This window comes from Calliopsis andreniformis, chromosome 9 (assembly GCF_051401765.1).
Source record: "Calliopsis andreniformis isolate RMS-2024a chromosome 9, iyCalAndr_principal, whole genome shotgun sequence".
NCBI lineage: Eukaryota > Metazoa > Arthropoda > Insecta > Hymenoptera > Andrenidae > Calliopsis > Calliopsis andreniformis.
In genome coordinates, this window is record NC_135070.1 from 14219371 (window position 1) to 14234452 (window position 15082).

Genomic DNA, 15082 nt, shown 5'->3' on the forward strand with positions numbered 1-15082 from the left:
ATTCTTGAAATTGCAGAAGCTGAAAATAAATTTAACGGTACAATCAAACGATGAGGTATTTTACGAAGAGTATTCGCGAATCGGAAATCGGAATGCTGAATATATTCCATGGCAAGCGTTGGCATTTTCTAGCTTTCACGGTGTTCCGTTTTAATTTCAAATTACACGGAACCGCTCTCAGAGAAAAATTATTCAGAGGGGTTAACGCGTAATCACGATTTATACGATTCAAAAATATTCTCGACAATGTCACTGAATGCTTTGCTTTTAACACAGACACAAACGGAATAAACGGGAAAATCCTCAGTTGTTGAAGCGTGCGCGGTCACTCGGAATGGTTTCGTTGCAACGTCAGCTTTAAAGAGAGATTCGAAATGTGTGACATGGGTTAATCAATAAGCAAGCTGTCTGCACGCACCTGTCCCCGTGGACTTCAAACTTTCTGAACCATTAGTCCCTTCTCATTGTAACTTACCTTAATAAAATACGTAGGATGGACACGAGTGCATCAGATAATAATAATACATTCTGATAATATTACACACCTGTATCAAAACTAATATAACTCAAAAGTGGTGTTTTTCAAGACTATAAAACAGTTCGATAAACAAACCTCTATTTATCATAAAAATTTTACCAGTGCGTAATTCTTTTCTAAACTTAAAAATAATGGTCTCCTGAAAACCACATTTATTTGAGATGTGACGTTTTTGAAATATATGTTTGATATAATACTTCATATTTCTTCTGAAGAGGATTTTATTCAACCCTTATATATTGCACGAAAATGAAATTTAAATATAATTATTCCTACATAAACTTTGCTGTCAAGAGGAGTATAACGCCAACTCCTTAACGATTTTAGAAGACCAATTCTATTCCATTTATCTCGTTCCTTCAGTATTTAAAAGTTTACGGAGAAGTTTCCAAAACAGATGAGTCATGGGGAGATCACAAATCAGAGCGTATTTTCATTTAACCATTTATCACTGTTTTCTATTCCAGGATTGTTCGAGACTGATGGTGTGCTGATTCCCGGCACGATGTGCGACCTCGAGTTTGTCAGTTCACAGTCAACACCGCAATACGGACGATTCTACTCGCCACGATACCCGTCCTCTTACCCAAAGAACATCCGGTGCTCGTACCTCTTCCGAGCCAGGTAACTAGGTTGACCTACTATCAAGCTCGCAAACTGATCCCAACATAATCCATATATAATGCATCTCGGGGCCAATCTCGAGACGCGCCATATATCTAACGCCCCCGCGCGTTTAACGGCTGCAATCTGTAATACGATTGTCGATTTAATTAACGTCAGATACACAATTTACACTTTTTGTACAGTCCTCAATTCCAGGAATACTATTTTTCGCGAGTCTCGTTAAACGTGACACCGATCGTAATTTTTATTCGTTAACAATCAAAAATTGATTACTGACTGATTTTCACAGATTTAGTACACAGAGTGCAATGTGTATGTATATTTTACAAGTTAGGGGATTAAAAATTGTCGAAGTTAGATGGGTGAAACGTTTGATTGGGTATCGAAGCAAAGTGAAAGTTAGCGTTCGCCTCGGGAGTACGTAGATGTAGCTGATAGTTTCTCTGACAGTTAGCGATCACCTGGAATGACGGTCAATCTCGCAATTTCATCGCTGTTCGTATGCAGTGACTTTAATCGCGGCGCCGCGCTGGACTAGTATGCAGATATGATTCCCATAGTATTGTGGCTTCCGCTTAATTGCAGTAATTGCATCAAAGTAGCGTTTGCAGTTCAGTGTGCCTAACAGTTACGTCAGGGTTGCAACGCACCGAGCATAACTATAAACTTGACGGATGCTCGCGTGTACACGCGTGCAATCCGTTCAACGTACATTCATGACTGTCGAGACGGCGTTAATGCTACAAATCGCACTCCGATACTTGTCGCGCTGCTGGCTGTCAAAATTGTTGAATTATGAGGCTTGATTATTTTTTAAATATTTCAAGACGAGATAGACAAAATTTTCAATGCGCGGGAGATACGTTAAATTTAATTGAAATTTAAGATATGTGTATTCTGTTACAGATTGAAGGAGAGGATTCGCTTAGTTTTCGAGGAAATTTCTTTACAAAAGGGTGACTTGAGGTGAGTTTTTGTATCATTATTTTGGTTTTAAATAATTTATTATGTATATAATTATTTTTTAAATGAGGGGTTTTTAATGGTGATACGTAGTCGTTACAATATGCAACAGGTACTTATGCGAAGTTTAAATCTGTGTAGACTTGTTTGAATTTTTGACGTATTTTTCGAGGGCTTCATATCCTTGATGTGTTTGTTAAACATAATGGGTACGTTAAGTTAATGATTTTTTAGAATTTAGATGATGTAGTCACCACTTGATAGAAAATTTTTACGTTATTCCTATCATGTACAGTATTCTAAATGGAACAGCTGTCTCTAACAAAATTATACCCATGATAAATGAATTATGAAACTTAATCATAGTTGGGAATATTCACCCTGCAAAAAGAAAATTCAATTTCAAGTTTTAGAACCGCATAACGCTTGGTAGTTTGCAAACTAAATAACGTGGCTCTGGATTTAATAATGACAAATTCTCGAAACGTAAAATTCGAACTGATTCCACCTTCTTGCTTATATCAATATTAATGAAATTAAGTTCAGGAAAAACAGTAGATTGAATATCATTCGCTGCATATTCCAGACAGAAATGAAGTTGAGCAAGTTTTAGAAAAAAGTATAAAAATAGGAACGAGTAAAGGAGATTTAGCAAAGAGAATCAAAGTCATGAATTTACCTAGCATGACTTTAGCCTGTCCTGGCAAGGTAGAAGGAAGCATCCATTAAATGGATTACAGTCCAGCACAGTCAGTTTATAAGTTTCGAAACTGCTCGTTTCACGTCGTGTCAAAAGGCATGCCTAACAAATGCGTTAAGACCATCCGACTGACGTGTCAGTGAGAAGTTTATGAAATTTCTTCCAACATCTAGCCACGCAACCTAGTTGAACTCTTCGACTCGAGAGCAGAGGGCATTGCTCTTCAAATAGAAAACGCAGGCAACCGTTCAAAACTTAAAATGTAGTTGCTAATGATTTCACTGCTTTCAATTCGTTCTTGCTGTTGCATTAAAATTTTTGGATATCAAACAAATTTTAAACTATTAAATATATAAAATATACAGAATTCTAAATTGCATCAAGTACAGTATTTTTACTTCTGGAAATTTCACGTCTGTCACTTTTTTTATTTCATAATAAATAACACCCTTACGTAGAAACTTTTTTTAGGGACTCATTCTCAGTGTCAATCGTGCTCCTATTACATTAACTGTGAATTACGACGCCAGTAGGTTATCAACATTTATAAGTTAACGAGACGGCACCCAGTAGCAAGATCGCGAGTGCCAGGATGAAACTTTTCTATTTAAAAGTTTTCTCGCGCTGAACATTGTATTCGTTCGATGGTACGTCAACCTAACCAACCAGCAAGCGTATTAAAGCTCGCAACGGAGATTTGCGTGAACGATAAACTCTGGATTAATATTTTTCCATTCGATCGTTCGTTCAAAGTTTAATATAACTTAAACAGGGCTGTAAAGTGAGTTTATGTATTATCACGTGTTTACGATTATGAGCGTTTGATACATTTAACTGACTAAATACAGTTAATCGTGGACTGTTGCAGAGGGATTTATAATTAATCTGACCCAAATAATACCAATAATTCTATTTATCATGTGTTATATAATCGACGTAGAATTCGAAGCAGCTCCAAAAACTTGTTTAGAACATAACAGTGTGAAACGTCTAATGCTTTCGATATCACGAGCATAAATCTGTCATATGGTAATCCTAAGGGATCACTGCGCTATATCTCCTTAAACAGGTTAGCACGAATACTCTCTTTTAGAGGATAGCGTCGTAAAATCTGGTAGTTTAAGAATCTTAAGAAAATTCGAAAGCTGATGAAATATGTCGTATTAAAGTTTCTAACTTATTCGTGCCACGTTAGTATTTTTACAACAACATGAGGAGATGAAATATACCTTCAATGAAACAAAATCCTTTTTCAAAGTGACTCGAAATTATGAAAATAGTTTTACTAGAACTAAATTAGACCTCGAAATGGAGATCGTTCAGTCGAAGCAGATTTACTTAGATAATTCAAAGTATCTTTATGCTGAAAGGATCATCGAATAATCAGAAAGAGGTGTACGGTGTTTTTTCTCGAGGATTTAAGAGGGTCAGCAAAAACGTTCGAAATTAACACGATGCTTTAACGATCAGTCGTTATTAACCTAACCACAATAGGCACTTGAAGTGACGGGGAAAACGTACTCCTACGGGAATTTTCCTTTTTAAACCCTGTAGTGCCGGCTATGCCTGGCCCCTAAATCCTTTGAGCGTGCTACGGACCATGATTCTACTTAACCCACATAAAGTTCCTCTCTGCGCGAAGACTTAGAGCCGAGAACGGGTGACGGTAAGGTCTACTTGGGAAACAAGAGGTGCCCGGAGATTTCCAGCTGCACCGTGCAGGAGTTAATCCTTGATAAATCCTCAAACTCCGTCCTAATTCAGTATTGAGCTTCCGTAATTTCATTCCACCGTTGACCTCCAGGCTTTCGAACCCTTGAATTCCAATCGACGGTGTCGCGACTTAAGAAGATCAGTGCTTCACTGTAAAAGGAAAAACAGGGTTTATTTATATTCAAGCACTGTACGGAAATGTTGTGTGTACGCGCCTTTTTATCCTATCAAGATTTATGATATGGATAGTCAAAGGACAGTTAAGCTCTGTTACTGAAGTACTGAATGCTTCAATTTTTCAAAGGTTTCAAGTATTCTCGAAACAATCGCTAACGAGAAATATTCAGCGATTTAAGTTTTGCGAGAGAACTGTGTCCGACTAAGGACATATTCTACTTTAGAGTTGTATCCGCCAGGTCAGGTGCAGCAGTTTCAGTAGAATGAGTGCCCAAGTTAGACACATTCTAAGTGTATTTTAGGTTTTTTCTCAACTACTGGAAACGCACCCCCAAACCCAATTTTATTTATTATTTTCGATATCTTTTGATATATAGAATCACGTTTTAGAATTATCGACAGTAGTTATTTTTAATAAAAGAACTATTAATTTTTGAATAAATAATTCTGAATTTCACGCGCGCTTTCCTTTAGCTATATATATATATTCCTATAACTAGTTTTATATAGTAACATAATGCAGTTTGAAAATTGTTTATTAGTTGCATTTCCCTCGTATCTACGTCAAAAGTTATATTTGTTTCGTGCTGTACGAAGTGAGTCTGACAAGCGTCTGAAACTTTGCAAAAGTCCTTGTCCATGTATTTCTAAAATGTTCTCGATAAGGTATAACTGGAATGTCGGAAACTTAAAAGCAACTTCCTTGCGATAGCTAGCTTGTCTGGGAAATAACGAGAACTGCATCAGTCAATACCTTTTCATTTGAATACAGGATGTATAAAAATGTGAGTCCAGTTTGAAGAGGAACAATGTTTAACACTCGTATATATAGAAACAAACGCGTAAAAATAACTCGTATAGGTGGTATTTTGGCAGCTATCCAGTTTTATTTATCCAATCTTTTGTCTCTTATTTTAGCAATACAAATTTGTAGAAACAAAAATCAAAAACCAATAAAACGTGATATTACGTGTTTTGAAGTTGTACAACATTGATTGCAAGTATTCAAACAGAAAAAAAACTTTTATCGGAGAGCGAGGTGTTAGAGAATTTTTAAAATTCAAAACACGCTGAAATAAATTGCTTTACCAAATTCTCTTGAGTTCCCGGCCACGTTAAAACGCTACTGTTTTACAACCATTCTACACTTCCGCTTTGCTTATATCAGTGACCACGTTGATTCATAGCCGATTCGAGCTGTAACTGCGAAAACCTGCAATTACTGCTACGTCGAAATTTGTGACTCTCAAATATTAGTTCGCAGTCTAGTGCATATTTTTTCTGCGTATCCTGCACACCCCTAATATTCCGTCGTTACAAACGCTCGTTCTTTGGCTCAGTATAAACATTCTTGCACGAAGGATAATTGATTTCGCGCCAGCTTCCCTGTTTTCGTTGACTCAATTAACTGCACCATGTTTCTGCTAAAACGAATTTTGCCCGGTTTCTTGTTGTTTCGATTTTCAATGAAATATTTGAAGTAGATTCAACCATTCATAAACAGACGTACATAAATTGCATTCTTCAGTTATTTCTTCTGTGATTTACTTTTTTTAAAATTTCTAATTTCTACAGATTCATATCTTGTATAGTTACGTACATACTTGAATGTTTAGAAAATGGAAAGAACTGCTAAGCTAACCACTACCGCTCTCTAAGCAGCACAGTAGTATAACTTATTCCGCACGATAAACCTCAGAAACCTATAATCGCATGAGTATGTATCTTCATAGTGAAGTTTCACTTGAGCGAAAGGAAGTGTAATATCGGAAGTAATCAGATCAGTAGATTACACTTTTCTTCTAGAATATAAATAAGTAGTAAATGGTTTTTCGATAAGGTGCGCGTCTTTGTTATAAGAACAGATTATCTTGAAATATTATTTGTAATATTCGGTAAACAATTGTCTTACATGTTTCACATTGAATTATTTATTTTTAGCGTTCTGTTTGTGTTGCTCTAAGTTTTCTTCTAATTGTTTCTTCTATTGCATCCCTCTACTTTATACTTGCCACTAATGGCTATGAGCCATTCACATTTTCCTGTGCTCGACACGCACCGCTAACTTTTCCAAAAAGGATCTGGTTTCCGTCCGACGGTCTTATATCCTCACTTTACTATCACTGTTGAAACTTTAAACAGCGTGATGCTACTTTAGACCTAAGGGATTATATGCGATATACTGTATACTGTTTCAAAGCTATTATCAAAAGAGAAACTTCAAATTGGCATGTGACGTGTAGTAGAAGCTCAGTAATTCTTAATTGGATTTCCTATCGTTTATAGTTACTCTTATCTCTTTATACGAACGATAGAGTAGCAAAATTGTGAAAATTATTAAGGTGACTGTACTCTTATCTCTTTATACGTACATAGTATTGATATGCTTGTGTATACATTTGTATTCTAAATAATCTATTTGGCCAATTTACTATTAAAAAATTAAATTTACTGAGTGTATGCAGACTTTCTTTACTCATTAGGCGTATATCGTCTCTTGTGATACAAAACGTTTATTCTCTTAAGCACAAGCTTATTAATTCTATTGTGTAATTTTGCGTTTTATCACGTTTATTTCGTACGACGTGAAGGTCGTGATAAAATTCGCTAAGAGCAAGGAGGATCGCTGAGAAATGCCTCGATATATCAACGTTAAGCCGCACTGTCAGACACACTCGGATATTATCCTGAATGGAGCTGATGGATGCTGAGAGACTCCTCTCTGTCAGACACTCGATACAGCCATTTTTGAAATACCCCTGAGGAATTCGAATATGATAATGTATCTTCCCTAGTTTCAGTTCCAGGGCTTCCAATGAAAGTACTGAAAGAAACGTCATTAGATTTAGAACCCCGAAAATAAAATAAAATCCTTTTTCCTTTATAGCACCTTCATTTAGTGAACATTGCTATTAACAAAAGATAGCAATTTAGGACCATTAAACTATATTAATCTAAAACAATTACATTTTTAAATACGTCCAAGTAGAGAGGAAAATTTTGGAATATAGGTATTATGCTAATGTTTCCTTCATAAAATTAATTGTAAACACTTGCTGTTTCCTGGTATTGGATATTTCACAGTAGATAATTCCGTCAACGATCATACTATGCAGAAAGCACCGGTTCTCGTCCGGACGCACGTGGTAGAGCACTGGTTTCGTTGAAAACACCGGTTCTCGTCCGAATTAAGATATTATCACAGTTGCGAAACAGTTTAACTTCAATAGACTACTAATCCATTAGTAGTAGAATATTTATAAAGTTGATTAGCACGCAGTTTATTGAATTAATTACAAAATAAGTGAACCTAACCAAAAAAATGAACTACTAACCTCAAATGAGGGGCAAAATGCCAAGGCATTTGGCGCGGTAGTTATAAAATACAGAAAGAGAAAGATACAGCATCCTGAAATGAATAATATTCAAAGGAAAAAACACAATCAAAATAGTACAATTCCTACTCAAAACCGATTCCAGTTACTCGAAGACAACAATGGAATGGATATGGATGAAACTACCAAAGAAGAAGAGGATAACACAAACACAAAGAGCAGCAGGAACCCCCCACCGCTGGTGCTACATGGAAAAATTGAATCATATTCAATTTTCACAAAGGCATTAAAAGATTTACTAAAACAAGATTATCATGTGAAGTACCATAATGACTTCACAGAAGTATTCACATCAACGAAGGAACAATATGAGCTTCTCAAAGGAATATGGCAACAGGAAAAATTCAGCTTTCATACATACACGGACAAAAATGAAAAAAGAAAAACCTTTGTTGTAAAAGGTTTACATGAACAAACAGAATGCCAGGACATAAAACTTGAACTATTGGAATTGGGATATGAAATAATTAATGTAAATATAATGAAAAATACTATACAACCAAAATATATGGTTACGATGAAGGGAAATGTGCAGTTAAACAAACTGAGGCAAGCGGTCAAACATATAACGAACACAAAAATAGAATGGGACAATTATGTGAACAAGAGACGTGTAACACAATGCCACAGATGTCAAAGCTGGGGACACGCCACTGCAAATTGTTATGCCAAACCAGTGTGTCTAAAGTGCGCTGAACAGCACCTGACAAAGGACTGCATAAAAAGCAAGGATACCCCTGCAAAATGTGCAAACTGCGGAGGTGACCATCCAGCAAATACTACAACATGCCAAGAATACATAAAAAGGATCAAAATAATAGAAGCGAGGAGCGCTGCCACACAACAAAGAATCAAACAAAAAGGAAAAATAGGACCAAAACCAACTTTTGATGTAAAGGACCACACACAGTATCCTAGTTTAAGTCAACGAGCTACTTCAGCAACGCAAAGAAATAACGTGTACCCAGTATGGAATCAGCCACCCTCATCACTAGGAACTAGGAAGACCTCGTACACTGAAGTACAACACAACATACAAATAAATAGTAGTGACAATAATCAACATGAAACAAACAACACGGTAACATATAATCCAGTTAATAGTACACATGTTCAAGATTTTATCTCTCTGGCTAAAGAAATAAATGAACTCAACACAATGTTTAATATCAGAAAAATGCTTACCACAGTCAGAAATTTTAGAAATAGTTTACAGCAATGTAAGACTGCTGGGCAACAATTTCAATTATTATTAGAATTCTGTGATAAACTCAACAATGAATAATGTGAGAATTTGCAGCTGGAATGCAAATGGTCTACGAAATAGAGTAGGAGAACTAATAGATTTTATTTCAAGGGCAAAAATAGATATAGTATTAATAAGTGAAACAAGACTGAATGAACATATTAAACTTAAAATTCGAAACTATAAGTGCCTTAGAAAAGATAAAGGAAGTACTGCCGGAGGCTTAGTAATACTTATTAGAAATAACATACCTTATAAAGAAATTTACCTGACTGAAGATATATCTATAGAATATTTAGGTATTAAGCTAGCTAGTAATGTAAATATTATAGCAGTATATAATAGCCCAAATGCAATATACTCAGCCAAAGATATAGATAAACTTGTTAATATAGGCAACAAGGTTATTTTGGTGGGAGATCTAAATGCACGTCACAGTACATGGAACTGCCACATAAATAATTCAAGAGGTATAATTTTACATAAGTACATATTAGAAAGTAACTGTAGCTTAATGTTTCCTGACGAACCAACTCATTTTCCTGAAAATGGTACAACACCAACCACAATTGACATTGGAATAAATAAGAACATCACAAATGTTTCAGACATACAGTCATTAAATGAGTTATCATCAGATCATAATCCAATTATGTTTACACTGTATTCTCAAACTAAGTCAGAAAACCCACTAAGAATATATGACTATGAAAACACAGACTGGGACAAATTTAGACAAATGGCACACAATAGAGTTAAAATAACACCAAATATTAGAACTATAAGTGAACTGGAGAAAGAAGTGCAGAGATATACAAACATAATCAAAAATTGCATCGAACAAGCTGTCCCTATAAAATGTGTGGAGCAAATTCAGGATAAACTTCCACAATATATAATACAATTAATCAAGGATAGAAATAAAATAAGAAGACTCTGGCAAAGAACAAGGAATATGGAGCATAAGAAACTAATGAAAAAATATAATAATAGTATTAGATCAGCTATCATAAACCATAGAAATGAAACCTGGAGAAAGAAATTAGAAAAACTGAATGTAAATGATAACTCATTATGGAGAATGACTAAAATATTCAAAAATGAATTTAAACCCATACCCACTATTGTAAAGAATGGTGAGGAGGCCATAACAGATATAGAAAAGGCTAACATGCTTGCAACCCAATTTGAAGAAGTCCATAACCTAGACACTAGCAACAATACTTATGAACAAACCAACATAACAAATCAGGTACAGCAATATATAAACGAAGCCTCTAATAAAGATTGGTCAAAATACATAACATCACCTATTGAAGTCAAAGAAATAATTAAGAAACTCCCATCGCGTAAAGCCCCTGGAATGGACAAAATTCAAAACATTATATTCAAACAGCTAGGCAGAAAACCAATAGTGCAACTTGTATACTTAATCAATGCCACAATAAAACTGACATACTTTCCAAGTCATTGGAAGACAGGAAAAATCATATCCATATTAAAATCCGGAAAGAACAGTGCCGAACCGAGTAGCTACAGACCAATCAGTTTACTTCCAACCATGAGTAAAATAACAGAAAAAGTCATTCTGAAGAGGCTAAGAAAACATGAAGAAAAAAACAATATTATAAACGAACATCAATTTGGATTCAGAAAGTACCATAACACAGTGCAACAGGTAACTCGAATAGTGAACGACATTAGTACCAACTTCAACAAAAATAATGTAACTGTTATGTTGCTATTAGACATAGAAAAAGCGTTCGACAGAGTTTGGTTTGAGGGAATTACCCATAAAATGATTAAATACCGATATCCAACTCCTCTAATCAAATGGGTCTATTCATACCTAAGAAATAGAAAACTGCAGGTTGACGTAAATGGGGCTACCAGTCAAAAACGCAAAGTTAGAGCAGGCGTACCGCAAGGATCTGTATTAGGGCCAAATCTATTCAATATATTCATTAACGACCTACCAACATTCACAAAAACAAATTTAGCATTGTTCGCAGACGATACAGCGATTTACGCACACTCATTTAGTGCAATTGTGGCAGCTAAACAAATACAGATACATGTAGACCTATTAACTAAATTTTACGACTTTTGGAAAATCACCATAAATGCCAGTAAAACAGAAGCAATAGTATTTAGCAAAAAACATAGAGATGTAAAAATCTACCACCCAATTAAAGTATATAATCACAAAACACAATTATCAAATAGTACAAAGTATTTAGGAGTACATCTAGACAATAAGTTAACATATAAACAACATATTAAACAAGTTCTGCGCAAAGCCTACTCTATACAAAAAAAAGTATATCCTTTGATGGTTTCCCCAAATCTATCTAGATTAAATAAGAAATTAATATACAAAATGATACTTAGACCCACTATCCTGTATGCCTGCCCTGTGTGGTGTGGAGCTTCCCAAACAAATATCAAATTGCTTCAGGTGTATCAAAATAAGTGCCTTAGATTAATATTATCTGAGAATAGGTATGCTAGAATTAAGGACTTACATGTAAATACTGATATACCATTAATCATAGATCACATAAGAGAACTAGCAGAACGTTTCTACACCAGCCAACTAGGAAACAACAAACTAACAGTAAACATAACAGAAATAAGAAGTTATAACCTTCCGTTTAGACTTAAACACAAATTACCATATCAATCTCTACAAATATTCCACCAGGAACGCAACTCAAAAGACTGAACAGAATTAGAATCACAGAATTCTAATTAAGGTATATATATAATATATAATACATAAGTATAACTTTTAAAGGCAGGTTTTTTCCGAGCGACATATAATATTTTCCTGCACCTCAGTCATTATCGTGAATTGTAATAATAACCAGAGCAGGGTATTAAGTAAAATCGCAAGCGAGCATAATACACACTTATAGTAATATCTCTAGGTTAAGCTTATCATGTAAGCAGGTACTAGTTGTAAGCAATAAGAGTACAATACATTGGATATATGGTTATACTACATGTGTAATGTATACATTTTACAAAGTGCAATAAATATGTTACAAAAAAAAAAAAAAAAAAAAAGGTTCTCGTCCGATCACCGAAGTTAAAATGCATTGGGCACGGTCAGTACTTGGATGGGTGACCGCCTGGGAACACCGTGTATTGTTGGCATAATTTTTTTTAAATTTTTTACCACATGCTTCACCTAGGACAGCAATTGCATTTTTTGAGTGAGATGCAAGTAACATTTTTATCCGCCGAGTAGTAGATAAATACCGTCCCTGGTCAGACCAGTAGAAGTACTACTGTTCCTGGTCAGACGAGTCGAAGTAGATCATCCTGTCAACGATCATACTATGCAGAAAGCACCGGTTCTCGTCCGATCACCGAAGTTAAAATGCATTGGGCACGGTCAGTACTTGGATGGGTGACCGCCTGGGAACACCGTGTATTGTTGGCATAATTTTTTAAAATTTTTTACCACATGCTTTACTTAGGACATCAATTGCATTTTTTGAGTGAGGTTCAAAAATATACACAGGATGAATGAATAAAAAAGGCTTTACATATTTATCGTGCTGGGGATATTATTTTCGACTTTATTATAGACAATATCGGTTAAGAATGTACATCTACATGCTACAAAATTCGGAAACAAAATTTAGTCGCAGGTACCATTTTTATCCGCCGAGTAGTAGATAAATACCGTCCCTGGTCAGACCAGTAGAAGTACTACTGTTCCTGGTCAGACGAGTCGAAGTAGATAATTCCGTCAACGATCATACTATGCAGAAAGCACCGGTTCTCGTCTGATCACCGAAGTTAAAATGCATTGGGCACGGTCAGTACTTGGATGGGGGTGACCGCCTGGGAACACCGTGTATTGTTGGCACAGTTTTTTTATTTTTTCCTAAAGCTTTTAAAGTAGATTTTAGAAAATGTTTTGTCTTACCTTTGCTTCATATTTTTCATATCATGACGTATCCCTGACTATTCGCTTCTATTGATCTCTTCGGCGAGTTGACATTGTGACAATGACGTTAATTGTCTTTCGTTCAATTGAACAAAGTAGCTCATGCATATATATGCAGAGGATCATTAACTATTGATGGAATAGTCGCTACATTTGCCTCGGTTTCCCATTGTGTTTATTTCTTTCCTGATTCCGCCGCTGACCTACTTTGTTTATCATTTGTACCATAATTCGCTGTATCACTCTAGAGTGGCTTCGCAGTTTCACCTTTAACCCTGCTTCTCTGCAACCCTTAACGTCGACCTCGACACCCTCTTCTTCCACCTAGCATCTTACCCGTCCTGTGCACTTTTTTCTGGAAATCTTGCAACGAGGCGAGTCACTCGAACGAAACTTATCTCACCTTCGTTGAGAGACAGACCTTGGAGAACATGTAGCTGCAGGATGTCGGCTACTTCAGCTAAGAATCGACTCCGGGAGTTCTTAAGCTGCACGAGCACTGCGATAAATGAACGAGGTGGTAAAGCCGTCAGTCTTTCCACCGCGCTTCAATTTCCGTCCCTTTTAACGCGTAAGTCATGTTCATCTGGAACGGGGAAAAGAATTCAACGACGCACTTAAAGATAGAGAGACCTCTATTTCACCTCAGAAACTGTTTTCGTTTCTCATTATTATAAGTCTCAGAAGTACATTTTTTGATTTATTTTAGGCTTTACTTTGACATCGAAGTACCGATTAATTCCTAAAATACTGCATTAATTTTTAAACATTTTAAAAGAATTGATTTCTCTCCAAAAATTCAAGTACCGTTTGGTTTATTCTGTTGCAGTTGCCTAAACAGGGCAGACATAATCAGGGTGCACGATGGAGTGGACTCTGGGGCGCCCACGATAGCGGTACTATGCAACCAAGGAGAGGAAGTAGAAGTGCTCAGTACAGGGTCAGACCTGTTCATAGAATTCGTCGCCAACTCCGAGTGGCCTGGCCAGGGGTTCAAGGCGACGTTTCAGTTCCAGATGTTGGAAGATGCACCCCATCCAGGTAGGTGGCAAGTGGCAATATCAGTCAATATTATGCCGGTACATTTTCAACCCCCAATTCTTTGCCATCCATTTCGTTTCCATTTCCGTTGCATTCTCCGCTTTCCACGAATAGCAACGAGGTGTCGCTGCAACGAAGGCAACGAAAGACTAGAGAAATTGCCCACTACTTTGCACTTCCATCGCAGGAAGCTACTTTGCCATTCGTGTTTCGAACTACTTTTCTAGATTGTCCATTTTTTATGTGTCGATTTCCGCTGTTTAATCGATGAACCGTCTATTCATGTCGATCCTTCTCCGTAACTTTTTTCAAAACGTACAGAATGGAAATTGTATTTAGAAACATGTAGGCGTTTATAAGTTCATTAAAAATTTCAAGTATCGTACATATTTTCTATTTCAATTGTTCATTTAGAATCTGATTTCTAAAGAGAGGTAAGCTTGCGCACATTGTTAAAAGAATACGCATATTCCCTTCTGGTATTAGTCGAAACTTTATCATAGAAATTCACTCAGTCGATATGTCAGATTCCAAGGAAAGCTTCCTGCAAGCTCACAGTCATGCATTTCTGAGATTCGTCGGGAAAGCGCCACGAGACAGAGCTTGCAGTAAGCTTGCTGGCATTGCTTCCACTGTGTCGGTAAAATAGAGTACGAAGCTTTTCGACTCACAGTAATATAAGGGTTGATGGGACCATCGTGCACCGTCGAGACAGAAGCAT

At 36.2% G+C, this 15082-nt stretch overlaps 1 protein-coding gene, 1 non-coding gene and 1 pseudogene across 3 annotated transcripts in view; all 3 read left to right on the forward strand.

Moving 5' to 3' along the window:
- The window catches only part of Sol1, a 327555-nt gene that overhangs the window by 138522 nt on the left and 173951 nt on the right, over positions 1 to 15082 (forward strand). For both annotated transcript variants that reach the window (XM_076384888.1, XM_076384889.1), the window contains exons 5-7: positions 1006 to 1162; positions 2072 to 2131; positions 14150 to 14361. In XM_076384888.1, coding sequence (XP_076241003.1) covers positions 1006 to 1162; positions 2072 to 2131; positions 14150 to 14361 — 429 coding nt within the window. The remainder of the gene's footprint in view (positions 1 to 1005; positions 1163 to 2071; positions 2132 to 14149; positions 14362 to 15082) is intronic.
- Positions 12689 to 12807, forward strand: LOC143184224 (5S ribosomal RNA). The gene has a single exon (XR_013002744.1). It is a non-coding gene; the product is annotated as a 5S ribosomal RNA (ribosomal RNA).
- On the forward strand, positions 13119 to 13239 carry LOC143184218 (5S ribosomal RNA; annotated as a pseudogene).